The sequence below is a fragment of the Ictidomys tridecemlineatus genome, chromosome 4 (genome assembly GCF_052094955.1).
Source record: "Ictidomys tridecemlineatus isolate mIctTri1 chromosome 4, mIctTri1.hap1, whole genome shotgun sequence".
Classification (NCBI taxonomy): Eukaryota; Metazoa; Chordata; class Mammalia; order Rodentia; family Sciuridae; genus Ictidomys; species Ictidomys tridecemlineatus.
This window is the reverse complement of record NC_135480.1, coordinates 14,876,916-14,890,517: the sequence shown is the minus strand read 5'-3', so window position 1 is coordinate 14,890,517 and position 13,602 is coordinate 14,876,916. Positions and strand designations below refer to the sequence as shown.

At 49.0% G+C, this 13,602-nt stretch overlaps 2 protein-coding genes across 2 annotated transcripts in view; one reads left to right on the top strand and one right to left on the bottom strand.

The window, feature by feature from the left end:
- Nucleotides 1-486: 486 nt before the first annotated feature.
- On the bottom strand, nucleotides 487-10,014 carry Ssrp1 (structure specific recognition protein 1). The gene is made up of 17 exons (XM_005331596.4): nucleotides 9,861-10,014; nucleotides 9,220-9,391; nucleotides 8,575-8,760; nucleotides 7,853-7,958; nucleotides 7,367-7,557; nucleotides 7,031-7,261; nucleotides 6,783-6,886; nucleotides 6,554-6,682; nucleotides 6,094-6,315; nucleotides 5,289-5,361; nucleotides 4,738-4,876; nucleotides 4,541-4,586; nucleotides 2,886-3,015; nucleotides 2,313-2,483; nucleotides 2,030-2,118; nucleotides 1,237-1,423; nucleotides 487-977 (listed from the first exon to the last, which is right to left on the bottom strand). Exons 2-17 carry the CDS (start codon nucleotides 9,271-9,273, stop codon nucleotides 906-908), a joined length of 2,130 nt encoding a protein of 709 aa, XP_005331653.1. The 5' UTR covers nucleotides 9,274-9,391; nucleotides 9,861-10,014; the 3' UTR covers nucleotides 487-905.
- A 1,519-nt stretch (nucleotides 10,015-11,533) lies between these two features.
- P2rx3 (purinergic receptor P2X 3) overlaps nucleotides 11,534-13,602 on the top strand; it is a 30,590-nt gene continuing 28,521 nt past the window's right edge. Inside the window, exon 1 of the mRNA XM_005331595.5 lies at nucleotides 11,534-12,037. Within this exon, the coding sequence (XP_005331652.1) occupies nucleotides 11,919-12,037 (119 nt within the window). The 5' untranslated portion in view covers nucleotides 11,534-11,918. The remainder of the gene's footprint in view (nucleotides 12,038-13,602) is intronic.

Genomic DNA, 13,602 nt, shown 5'->3' with positions numbered 1-13,602 from the left:
CCCAGCCTGAAATATAACCCTCTTCCTCCCTAAGAACAAAAGCTTCACACATTCCACACCTTCCCTGCATCGAGTGCGCGCGCACACACACACACATACACACACACAATCATTTAGCCTCCCTAACTATCCAAGCTCAGGTTTCCACTCCCCTGGCTGCAGGGAAGACAGTCAATCCTGATTCTATTATCTAAAACCATGGAAGACCCTTGACTCATAGGTGATTAAGAGCTGAGCTAAGAGCTGCCTCCCCTTAGCTGAGCTAATGGAGTGGAACTATAAGAGAGACTTCCTAATCAGATCAAGGCTCACTTCTCGACTCTCAGGTGGCTATACAGGCAAAAAACAGTGAAAACCAATGCTTGTCCAGCCGGGAACAGAACAGTATGTACCTAGAGACCTGCTTCCCGGCTGGCCAGGAGGGTGTGGGTAAACACCACCATAAAAAGTGAGACTGGGGCTAGAAAGAAGGCATAAGGACATGACTTCCAAAGTCAGTTCCCTTTATTAAATGTTGATTTCACAGACCAGAAATACAAAATAAAAGTAGAAATAGGCCCCAGTTAGGAGCTACAGGCCTGATCTCACACAACCCCTGCTGCAGCAACTCAACAGGGCAAGCAGCAGCTACATCCGTAAGGTTGGGAAAAGTAGGACGAGGATCTGGACCTTGCACTGCCCTGCCTCCCAACCAGTCTCCCCAAGTTAAAAGGAGCCATCCTTGTGAAGCAGCAAAGTTAAGATGCCTCCCTCACTGCCCCAGCAAAGTGCATGCCACCAGGAGAGCTTGTTCAGATGGCACAGAATCCAAGGACTACATGTCATGTGAGTAGAAACTTGTACCAGAACATGGGTAGGAGCTGGGGGTATGACAGGGCAAGCGCAGAGAGAGATTTTCTTCCTCTCTACTCATCGGAGCCTGATGCTGAGTCCTCTGAGCTGGGAGGAGTACTGGCCAGTTCTTCTTCTTCAGAATCCTGAAAGTCAAAAGTCTCTTAAGCAGAAAGGTATGTACAGAGGAGTCCTGGCTGCCCTCTCAGTCACTATTCAATGGCAAAGGGCCCCTAAGTCCTATCCTCTCCCTACAACCAGAACCCACCTTCAGAATCTCAGAAGTCCACCAATCCATTCCAGCTCCAACGGGTAAGTCTTGTACCAACCACAGCCCACCCACCAGTCCACAGATTCTCACCTGCCTCACCCTTCCCGCCCCACAGCCCCACACTCCTGGCATACCTCACTCCGCCGCCTCTTCTTTTTGCTCTTGTTCTCTCCGGAAGAGCTCTCATCACTGGACACAAATTCTTTGCTCTTGAAACTCTCGCTTAGCTGCCTTGATGCTGACTTGGATGATGAGCCCCTAGAGGGTGTAGATTTCTTTTCCATCTTTACTTTTACTTTCTTCTTCTTCTTTGACTTATCCCTATATTAGTAAGAGGGAAAAGGAGTTGGACCTTCAGGTTCCTGGCACTGTCATGGAGGCCAAACCTCTCCCAGCCGTAACAAGGTCCCTCCCAGTCCCTGTCATTCTGTTCTTTTCACTGTCTGCCCCAACAGAGAGTATCATAAGTGACTACAATAAAACCAAGCCTGTAATCTCAAGAGACTTGGGAGGCTGAGGCAGGAGGATCACAAATTACAGATCAGCCTCAGCAACTTAATAAGGCCCTAAGCAACTTGGCAAGACCCTATCTCAAAAAAATAAAAAGGCCAGAGATGTGGCTCAGTGGTAAAGTGCCCCTGGATTCAACCCCTGGTACAAAAAAAAATCAGGGGTTATAACCTGAAGCAGCCCCATATACAAAACTTATCTGACATCTCCTGCTTTATCTTTAAAAATCCACGTGAATTTTATGTTAGGCTCTACAATAATTTTCCTAAATTCTCCCATACCTTTTAATAAAACTGACTCTCCAGGAAAATGGGCCATTTTATCCAGTGATTTCAAATCCCTATATATCGCCCACATTTAAGAAGTTCTCTCTGCTCTGCCTTAGCTATCTACCATCTTTTAACATCCAACACTCACCTCTTAGAAGATTCGCCTCGGCCTCCCTCATATTCTTTCATAGCTTTTTCGTATTCCCTCCTGGCATCCTCAGCCTTCCGGTCCCACTCCTGTCACACACACATACACACGTAAGACTGAAGAATAAGACCTCATGCCAGGTGCAAGGAAAAATCTATAAATCTATACAGAAAAGTTTCACCAGTGGCTCACCCTGCCCCCTCCATCAGTAAAACACCCCCACCCAAGAAAGCCCTTCTTGGAAGCCGATGAGGTTCACCAGCCCTTCTCTGCTGCCCCTCACCTCTTTCTTCTCTTTGGACATCCCCTTCCAGATTTCGCCTGCCTTCTTAGAGAGATCTGTGATACTGATGCCAGGATGGTCTGACTTTATCTTCTCTCTGCTGGCATTGAGCCACAGCATGTATGCAGACATGGGTCTCTTGGGGGCATTGGGGTCTTTGCCCTTCTTCATCTACGTAACAAAGAACCCAAATGCCATTAGCCAGCTATTTCCCACAGACACCCCACAGTCTTCCAAATAATTTCTTTGGATCACCTAACTTGGGGGGGGGAACAGAGGAAGAACTAAATCGTATCAGGATAGACTGAAAGGTCCTAAGGGCAGGGATCATGTCCTCTTCCTCTAGCTCAGTAGGGGATCTGGAAACACAAGTAGCCTGTCTCCAGTTCAGATCTTCCAGAAACTAATTATCTCAGGACCAGAGAGAAAAATTACCAAGAACACCCTCAAGGCCATAATCGCTGGCTAGAAATAACCACCCCGGGACGGTGAATCAACACATCTTTCTATGGTGGACAGAAAGTAGAATGGACACAGGCACACACACACTCCTATCTAGAGGAGAATCTGCACCTCCATGGGCTTCTTTCGGCTCTTGCGATCCTTGGCCATCTTGGCCCTTTTGAGCTGTTTCCGCTTCTTCTCGTCCCGGTCACTGTCACCCTCATTACTCGAGGAGCTGGCAGAGGCATTACTGTCAAACCTGCCAGAGAGTGGGGCTTAGATTCTGAGTGGGAGAACAGGACCTAGAGACCTTAGGAGGAAATGGAATCCAAAGACACCTGCCCAGAAAGAAGCAAGGGAAAAAGACCAGAGGAGAGCCTGCACCACCAGTCCCCAACTCTGCCTCCTACCCATCTCCTCTCCAGACTTCACCACCACAATGGGTTATTTACTGAATCACATGAACCAATAAACTCCAGCCCTCTCCTTGGTCATCATATCCTAATCCAGGCAGAACTCCTTCCCATGCCCAAGTACAGAAATACTATCAGGCTTGCCCAGAACATGCGAAATACACTTTCCCACTTCCTTTGGGCTAATCATCTGAGTTTACCCTGCAGTCTTTTCTGATAAAGAGCACCAAAAGGGAGGAAACCCACCCAGCACATACCCACAAAACTGACAGTCTTAGCTGATACACTGCGACTCCTTAGAAAAAGGAACTACCTGACCTGTTTTCTGCTGAAGTTTTTTTCGTAAGCATGGGGGCAAGCACAATGAGTGGACTCCTGGCGATTGTTTTCATTTGTTTTCATTTTTGCTGCCCAGTACCAATTCCTTTCAGGAACTATCTGGCCTTCACTCAGGAGGGGCTAACCCCATCCACAGGCTCTATAGGTGGTTACATGGCTGAGTTCCGGCTCATCAAAGACCTACACATCCTAATGATTCAGGTTCAGGAAAGGGCAGGTGATTACACCATTCATTTTGCTATTCACTGAAAGAAGTATTTCTAGGATTAAGCCCAGACATCTCAGGGTAATTTGGCCCCGAATGGGGCAAACCTAATTATAATAAGGGAATCACCCAAGCTTAGTGTTGCACACCTGTAACCCCAGCTACTTGAGAGTCTGAGGCAGAAGGACTGCAAGTTTGAGGCCAGCCTTGGCAACTTAGGGAGACCCTGCCTCAAATGGAAAATTTTTTAAAAGGGCTGGGGATGGAGCTCAGTGGTAAAGTACTTGCCTAGGTTGCATGACTCTCTGGGTTCGATCCCAGTTACAATCAGTCAGTCAATCAATACGATAGATAAGGGAATCAGAAACAAGAGATTCCCCACCATCTTTTGAACACCTAAATTCAGTAGTATCTAAAGCCAATTCTATCCCTGAACTCTTCAGTTACAACAACTTCTAAAAATCTCTTTTATGCCAGTTAGTTGTACTTCTGACAATCACAATCAAAATTTTGACCAATTTAGCAGAGGGGTATGGCTGCCATTGATAGTGAGGAAAGCAAGATTCCGTGGACTGCCGGCAGCGGGCGCACACTGCTCTCATCCACTCTGTTCTCTCCCCACTGCACTTTCTGGCTTAAAACATGATGTGTACTAACAAAGTCCTTGGCCCTTGAAGAAATGTTTCCTATATCACCTCATTAGAGGTCTCACTTTTCCACCCTAGGTCAGTGTCTAGTGCTGAGATATGAGAAGTGTCCAGAAATCTTCTGGTCCCTTAAGCTTATAGGGCACCTCCTCACCCCCATGAGCTACAATCAACACTCACTCCTCTGCCACGTCTTCCTCCTCTTCACCTGGGTTGAATGACTCATCTAAAAAAGCAAACAAGATGCATCAGCTTCTGCCTGGGTGAAAACCCCACCCTCTTACCCAGACACCCAGCTCTGCCACAGGGTGAGTCTAGGCCAGGCCAGAGAGAGGACAGTCTGACTGCCCTGCTGCCCAGCACCGAGGCTAGCCCACCAGTTTCCTCTCCCGAGTCATCGCTGCTGTCGTTGGCATTCTCTTCCCGGATCTTGCCCTCCTCCTTCATCCTCTCCAAGTAGGCATCGTGCTGATCTTCATCAGAGTCGGCATAGTCATCGTAGCTTGGGTTCATGCCCTGGCCAGGGAAGCCATGGGAGTGAGGGCCATTGCCCTCCTGCCAAACCTCTGCACTCAGAAGCGCTCCCCAGTGCCTGTGAGATCAGAGCAGAAGCTCCCAGAAGACCCTGGAGCTAGGTCATTCACACACAGTCAACGTGCAAGGCCTATGCCCAGGTTTGCCTGCCACACCAATTAGTCCAAGCCCCTCCCTCTCCCAGCCCCACACAGAGCTCCTGAGGGGCTGCACAGACTAATCTAAGGCCATGCAGAGAAAACCTGCACCAGAAGGGGGAAAGGGTCACACGCACCTCTTTTTTCTATAAGGGTAAGAAGAGAAGAGAGAGTGAAAAAGAAGCCAAGAAATCTCTGCTCCTTTCTCCCCTACAGAAAGAACAGGAGAGAGGCTCATCCTTCCCAGACAGAAATACCTCTTTCAATCCTCGGTTTTTGATGTTGAGCTTTTTTGCATTGACAAAATCAAACAGCTTTCCATACTCCTCCCTGTGGGGGGTGAACAGTGTTACCAGATGGCAAGGACCAACTCAGGGGTGGACTAAATGATGTTGACACCCAAGGGCCAGGGCCAGATGGTAGTGCTGGCGCTCTCAACCACACCGTCCAACCCAACTGCTCAGAACCCCCAGAGGACAGCAGGAAGAAAGGTCAGGCACTGGTCCTAAAAAAGGAACCTACACAACCCTTAGCAGTTCTGGGGAAGGAAAAGCAGGGAGGGGTGTACCTAGTCACCAAATATCAACAGAGCAGGAGGAGTGCTGGGAAGGGACATTCTCATCGTTTTACTCATCTGTATTTCACTTCATAGGGTTATTATGAGGATTAAACATGAAGATGTCTGTAAAATGCTCAGCCCACTGTAAGCACTCAATAAACATTAGCTGCTGTGTTCCCGGGCACAAAGCTCATTCCAGGAAACAGACAGATAACATTTCCACCGTCAGGGGAGGCTAGAGAAGAAAAAAAGGCTAGTACCCAGCACACACAGCTTTCATCATATGGAAAATAACTTTTCTAAAAACATAAAAAAGCAATGGAGAGGCTTCTAAACTGAGTACTTGAAGGACCAAATCCCAGGGAAGCAAAAGAAAATTCTGCTTAAAGCTTGCAAAGTCAAAGTCATAGGCCTAAAAAGAACCCCAGGCCCTGACAAGACTTCCCAGTTGAAACTATATCAGGATCAGAATACCCAGGAGGTTAACTGAAGGAGGATCTCACCTCTCAATGCTGCTGAAGGTGTACTGAGTGCCCTGCTTGGTCTCAATTTCAAAGTCAAAAGAGCGAGTGGTGGTGGTGCCACGGGCAAAGTTAACAAAGGATATCTCATCGAAGCGGATGTGCACGGGTGGCTTGTGGACGTAGATGAACCCCCGCTCCAGCGGGTACAACAGTCCCGAGCTCGCCTTATAAGAGCAGGTGATGCACTGGGCCCCTGAGTGCCTGGGAGGATACCAGAAGCCTCATCAGTGCCTACCTCAGCAGGGCCAGAGAGCAGCAGGACACATGCTCAGCCCTCAACTGAGCAAATCTCACCACAATGCTCAGAAGGAAGCAGTGACAAGGATCTATTCAGGGCTCCAACAGATTGCATTCCCTTCTCAGGAGGGGATTACCCAGGAGATATGGCATTTCCCAGCCTCACTCCCAGCAGGCCAGGATCCCAAGCCTGCACTCTCACCCTTGGAAGTTGCCTGGGACTGTGATCTTGCGGTTCACCAGTGCTTTCATGACCCGGCTGACCATCTCGTAGAGTGATCCTGACATGTTCTTGGTGAGCCGCCCCTCAAAGCGCTTCTCTACCTCTTCCCTACAGAGCAAGGTGAGATGGTTAAGCACAAGTGCTTTCTAATGGCATACCTGTCTCCTGCCTGGACAGTGGCAGGAAATGAGTCCAGGCAAACACTTACTCATTCATATTGAGCGTCAAGGAAATGTCCTCATCCTTAGAGAAGAGGAGGATCAGAAAGTGGTAACGGGTTTGGCCCTGCTTGATGGGGGGATCCAGGCTGATCTGATAAGGAAGAGAGGACAAGCTTAAGGACCAAACTTCAGATGAACTTGCTATTCACCAATACAGAACTCTGAACACCACTGAGACATCTACTGAAGACTCAGGCAAAAACCAGGACCATTTACTCCAGAGGTTTCTGCTTACCACAAAAAACATCTGGCGTTGGTCCTTGTGGGGCAACAAAAAGAGGCGTAGTACAGTGGTATAGGGGATCTTGTAGTCAAAGGTCTTGCCATGCAGGTGCAGAAAGGTAGGGTAGATCCGGATGTCATAACGACCACGGGGAGTCAGACACTGTAGCTCCCGGAAAATGCAGATGGCATCTCCAGTAGCCTGAATTACATCTGCCTTCGAGAGCACATTCTGGGCAAAGGCCTGCAAAAGCACATACCAGTAATCAGGCAGTAGATCACTGCTACAAGGCCAGCGAGCCAAGTCCTCAGCATCATCTGCCACCAAGGCAACCAAGTAAGGCCTCACCTCAACAGGGTCCACACCATCTTCCTGAGTGGGAGGGACGTAAAAGCGCACCTCCATGAGAGAGACCTCTGCATCATCATTCTGGTGGAATTCCAGTGTCACCTCATTCTTGCCTGTAGTACACTGGGACACATTGCTGAGGGGTATCTCAAAGACCGGCTGGTCACCAATGTCAAAGGAAAGTAGCTGCCCTGTGAGGAAAAAGCTTATCAAGCCACAAGCCACTGCCCTTGAGTATACATAAATAATGTTCCCAGCAAACTAAGTTTCATGAGGACAGGATACTCAGGCTATTTTGCTCATATTGTACCTGCAAGACCAGGCACAATGCTCAATTATACAACATAGACTCAATAAATACATAATAAAGACACAAAATGATAGAAAATCAGAGATAGTGGTAGCAGAAAGACAACAAAATAAGTGAAAAGCTGAAACCCTTCATCCTGCCTTCTCCCCTAGACCTCAGTCTTCCTTAGGACTCACCACCAAACTTCACTGTCCCCCAATTCCAGCCCTTCACACACAGATCCTTCTCCATTAGTTCAAGGCGATAGTGAGTTTTGAAGAAATCAGAAAGTTTCTCAAACTCCTGTGGTTGGAGGGGAGAAAACACAAACCCAGTAAACCCTAGTGGCCTTAACACAAGTTCAACATCCCAGGATTATCTATTTCAGAAAAACTGCCCCAATATATCCTTTATCAGAAATCCATGCTAACTCAGTGTCTCAATTCTGAAATCATTGAAAAGATTACTTGAAGAGATGGATCCAGGGGAGGAGTAAAGGAATTGACATTTCTAGATATGGGTCTCACAGTGCTAAGTTTTTAAACATTGTATAGGTATTGTTTTAATAAAACTGGAAGTTAAAAACTTTTAAGTCTATAACTAAAGCAGTTCAAAAAGGAACAAAACCAAATAAGAGCAACAAGCTAAGATTCTGAACGTGGATAAAAACAAGCAGAAACCACTATCTAAATTAAGATAACAGAAAATATTCTAGAGTCCAGGCACAAAGAGTCTTGCAGGCCTTCAGTACTCAAAGCAAAACACTGATTGTTCGAAGGCTTCACAGCCTTACTCCATGGAGGCCAAACCAGCCAGTGACATAGTTATCAGCTGAAGAAACACCAACTTTCTCTAAAGGTTTAAAAATAAACAAGATGGCACAATAAAATTGTGGGTGAAAGGCATCAGGACTTCTCACCGATTCTCGGAAGCCATCATACTTGTACACATGGCCGTTCTTTGTGAGGAGTTTCAGTCCATGTCCCAGAGCTACGCGGCGCCAGATACCCTCTGTCAACTCCCCAGCCTGGATGTTGTCCACTTTGCCAGTCTTGCTGTTCTTGAAGATGATACCCTGGCGGCTCAGCCTTAGCCGACCATCATTCTATCAGAGGAATAGGCCAAATGCAGGAGGATGTACACACAGGATATGTTGGTTACCCAGTTCTACCCTACACCCACTCAGGCGGCAGGGGACTGACCAGATTATCATGGAGGGAATGTGGGGGGATAGCTATAATAGCCAGGATCACTAAGAAGAGACAAGTGGTCAGGAAGTATGGACTTTAAACCTGGCTCTGACATCCAGAATCCTTGTAGGTTCTCAGTTTGCAACATAGGGATTTAGGACTGAACAGCATACATGTTCCCTTCAAATACCAAGGGCCTATAACTTTTGGGAGTCTTTCTCAATATTGACTTTTGCTGGGGAAATACCAGACATACATTCTGAGTCTTCCTTTTCCAAAGTAATAACATCATCAAAGCTAAGTTTTGTTAATGTGCAAAAACTTTCCCCTCCTTCTCTCTCTCCACCTGTATTAAGAGCCCAAGCCCTTCTCACCATGGAGCCTTTCACCTCCTGGTAGATGTCGTTGAACTCCAGGGTCTCTGCCATGATGACCTGCCTGTGGTGGCCTGGGCACAGAGCCCTAGGCTACACAGGGAAATCGAATCAACCGGGAGCTGGGCCCCAACTCCTGGGTAGGTATGCAGATGCACAGCAGGCTGGAAATCTGAATTCAGGAGGAAGACAGGTGCTTGAAAGACATCACCTCATTCTGCTCACAGATGGAGCCAGGTGGCAGCCCGCTTGGGATGTCTGGGATCTCTTCTGCCTGGGAACCTACAGGCGGGTTCTACAGTCCTCCAGGGCCCAGGCCCAGCTCTGGCTGGAGAACCAGGCCTGAAGTGGCGCTTATATTCCAGCCAGAAACCCACTCGGTGCAGCCCACCGGGAGTCATGGCAACGAACAGCGGGACCCCAGAGGCTGCTCGGAGCCTGGACCCCAACTCCCCGCAGAACGCAGAATTTCCCTCCCAGCGTTCCCACCACTCCGGGGCCCCAAACCCACGGTTCTCCCCTCCCTCTAAAATGGATTCGCCCGCTGCCCGCGGATTTGAACGCGGAACGGTCCATCTCCAGCGTCCCGCGGGGGAGCGGGGCCCGCGCCCTTCTGGGGCCCGGAGACGACGACCACCCACCTCTTCAAGCTGCAGCCTCGCGACGGCCCAGGAGCGGGCGGTGGGCTAGATGGGGGCCGCGGGGGAGGGGGGCGGGGACGGGGGATGGGGGTACACTGGGGAAGCTTTTCCCGCGTGCGCGGTCCCGCGTCCCGCCACCGGAAGTTGTGTACAGACCATAGAGAGGATGAGCCGGCCGGAGAAACTCGAATTGGGTCCAACGAGGAGACCGTCACATAGAGCGTCGACGACTCTGGAGGACCTGAGGGAGGGGGATTGTAGTGGTTCCAGTTCCCACCCGGATGGAAAGTGATCGGAATATGGGAGCGTGTAAAGTTCTATAGAAAGTTAGAGACGCTTCTTCACATGGAGACTAGGTTTTAAAGGGAAGTTATGTAGTTTTATTTTATGGGACTTGCTACAGGGTCGTTGTGTGTATTGGGACGATGCTGTGCCCCTCCCTCCTGCAAAATAGTTTTCTCTCTTGTAGAAAGTAGTCTGTCGGGCCAGAAGGAAAATACAGGGTTGAGAGAAAGGCTGCTTCCACTGGCTGCGAAGTGCGAAGGGAATGCGGATGTTGGGGTCTGTGAGTCAGCCTACTGTTCTCAGCTGTACCCTGTCAAGTGGGACTGGATCCTTTTTGAAATTGTGTTCCCTGTCTACACTCAACATCTTCCCATCCATAATCACAATTTATGGATTCCCTGGAAGAGACTGGGAAGTGCCGCATCAAGTTCAAGTGCTGGTGTCAGATTTACCTTTGGAGCCAGACTGATTTGAAACCACATCAGCTGGGGTGGCAGAAACCTGGCCCCCCTCACATAGTCTCAGGGTGCATCTTGCAAAATCAGAGAAGGCCAGGCCTAGAAGATGTGTTTATCTACTCTTACCCCCCCCCAATACCCACTTAATTTTTTCTACCTCTTTTTTGTAGATGAGAAAACTGAGGCCCAGAGTGAAATTGCTCAGGGTCTCAATGAGTTGGCAGCAAAGTTGGAGACTAGAACCCAGATACCCTTAACAGCAGTCTGGTTCTCTTCCATCAGTCACAGTGGCTGGATGCTCAGAGTAATGGATAATATGTGTCTTGTAGAAAGAAAGAATATTTAAAGTCAAAGTTTTCCTGATACTCATTACACCAGCTTGCCAACTCCATCCTGGGGCTAGGAGACAACAGGAACACCCCATTGCTCCCTGAATGCACAGCTTCAGCCTTGGATTAAATAGTGCTCTACACTGCCTAGCATTATAAATCCAATTGTACTTAATACATATGTATTTAGGGCCAGTGCACTTCTAGGTTTTGAGGAAACTAGTGAACACAATGAAAATAGTCCTAGCCTTCCAGAAGCACATAATTGAAAAAATAATTCAGATAACTTGAGAGTGAAAAAAGAAAAAATAGGATAACTGCTATGCCATAGGCAGAGCTGCAGCCACTGCCAATGCAATTAGAAAGATGTGACTCTTTACTCACCCTGTTCTGGGAGACCCAGAAAAATGTTCAAGAGACCCCTTCCCCTCCCCATGCTATTGGAGGCAACTCAGGAAGGGAAGGAATAGCTGCAGAATTGGGTGGAATTAGGTGAACATTCAAAAGTGAAGGGGTACTCAGCTCAGGCAGGCTGGGGGGTGGGGCATTGCAGGGGGCTTTAGGGAGAGCACAAAGCAGCTGGTGAGCTTAGATGAGGATGCAGCATATGAGAACCAAGCAGAAACGGTAGAGAGAGTGCAGATAAAACATGAGTCCCAGAGGGCCCTAGCCAGCTGCTTCCCAGGCAATCAGGAGCCCAGGACTGAAGACCCCACCCCTGTGGTGACATCACAGGGGAATGGGGTGGAGACGAATAAAAAGGGTGTCCCCCACCCTGGCCCTGGACTCTTGGCAGTCAGAGTGTCAAGAGCTGAGAGAGAGCCTGGGCATTGGGCTAGGGTTGCCTGGCTTACAGGAACAGGCTCTTCCTCCAGCCCCTCTAAGCTGTCCCTTCCAGGCCTTGATCGCCGTCTCCCTGTCCTGAGAACCTTGCTATCCTGAGGCTGCCATCAAGCCCCTTCAGAGTGGCCCCAAGCACTCTCAGCATGAACTGCATATCAGACTTCTTTACTTACGAGACCACCAAGTCAGTGGTCGTGAAGAGCTGGACCATTGGGATCATCAACAGGGCAGTTCAGCTTCTGATCATCTCCTACTTTGTGGGGTGAGTCTGTGGTCCCTCAGATCCTAGGACTGGAGGGCGACTTGCTATCCTACCCTCCCCCTCCTCCCTCAGTGCTACTGTCAAGCTGCTTGGGCTTCTTTTCTCTTGGGGGAAACATACATCTTCCAGGGAGCCTGTTCCAAGGACTGGTCTCTGCTGCCACCACCCAGGATCTGGTCCCCAGATAGATTCTTTTGCCCCCACAAAATTCCTCCACAGCTGGAGAGTGGTTTCTGAACACACGCTCCAAGGTGCGTGGTCCTGACCCCGGCACTGCCCTCCAACAGGAGAGGTCCCCAGATGATCCATTTCCACTCTCCCTCTCCTATTCCCCGCAACCAGAAAAGAGGCAGACCCCACCCCACGTCTTCCCATTCTCTCAGTCAACTCTTTTGGGTCCCAGAAAGCAAGGAAGCACAGAAAGAGGAAAGGGAAGGTGCGGAACCCAGAGAGAAGATGACAAGTTGATCAGGCTGATGTTGGGTGGGAGGGTAGGCTGGGGAGGGAAGAGATCTCTGGGTTTGTTTTGGAATGAGGAGTTCCCTTCTGGCTTAGAAGAGATCTTGGAAAGTCAAGAAGCCCTTGCTCTGGGAGGGCAAAACAAAGGAGGGAACTGCCCCGTGAGATGGAGAGAGAAGCAGGCACAAATAAATTAACAGTCAAAGTGACATTGGTGAGAAGAAAAGTAGTTTTTCTGAACATGGGGTGGGGTGCCTCCCTGAGAATCCAGGATTGCTGTCCTTTATCAAAAAAGCGTGAATTCCCAATCTCTGCTTGACTCTGTGGCATAAAACTCATCCTGAGTGTCGCTCAGGAGCCTGCAAGGTCCAAACACTCCTTTCGGCCCCCACTCTTGGAGGTACACACCCCTACACCTACAGACACAAAGGACCATGGGGCAGACAATGGGGAAAATGCACGTTCTGTTCTTGTGGTCATTTCCACACACTGGTGGGCACCAGGAAATGCAGACAGAAACCTTGCTGGTTTTCCTTCCTGGAGTGCTCTGGTCTCCCACTGTTCCTGGAGACAATGGGTCTGTGTGGGAGAGACAAGCCACTGGCAACCGAGTTCATGAATTAATTGAAGCAATTCAAAGAAGACATCCTGTGTGCATGCCCATGCCGGCTGGAGCTGCGTGTGAGCAGGCCTGCTTGCCTGAAGGGTTGGAGTGGTGTGTGAGGATGCACGTAGAAAGGTGGGCAGATGTGATTTTTAAGCAATCTTTGCTTCATATGTTTGGCGAGAGCCGGGTGGCTTTGGTATGTGGATGTTATAACAAGGCTGTGTATCCAGTGCTCCTTATGGGATATCAGAGAAGGGATTCAAGCTCTGGGATAGGATTAAATGGCCTCCAATCTCCCTTTCAACACTGAGGTTTTGTGAGAGGTGATGTTTGCAAATGTTCCATGTCTGCATCTCCAGAGCTTGACTCAAAGTTGGTTCTTAACCTTCTCTGTCAGTGTGTCTATTTGGTGCCATGCGTGTTTACAGCCACAAGATGGTGTGTTGGTCCAGGTGAGTGCAAATGCTGTCTCAGCACATTCCCACCCTGGCCTGGCCCC

Coding starts and splice junctions, on each gene's coding strand:
- Ssrp1 (XM_005331596.4), bottom strand. CDS start 9,273: ATGGCAGAGACCCTGGAGTTCAACGACATCTACCAGGAGGTGAAAGGC. Junction 7,558..7,852: donor GGGGACAGTGAAGTTTGGTG/GTGAGTCCTAAG, acceptor TTTTCCTCACAG/GGCAGCTACTTTCCTTTGAC. Junction 2,484..2,885: donor GCCGAAAGAAGCCCATGGAG/GTGCAGATTCTC, acceptor TTTGTTACGTAG/ATGAAGAAGGGCAAAGACCC.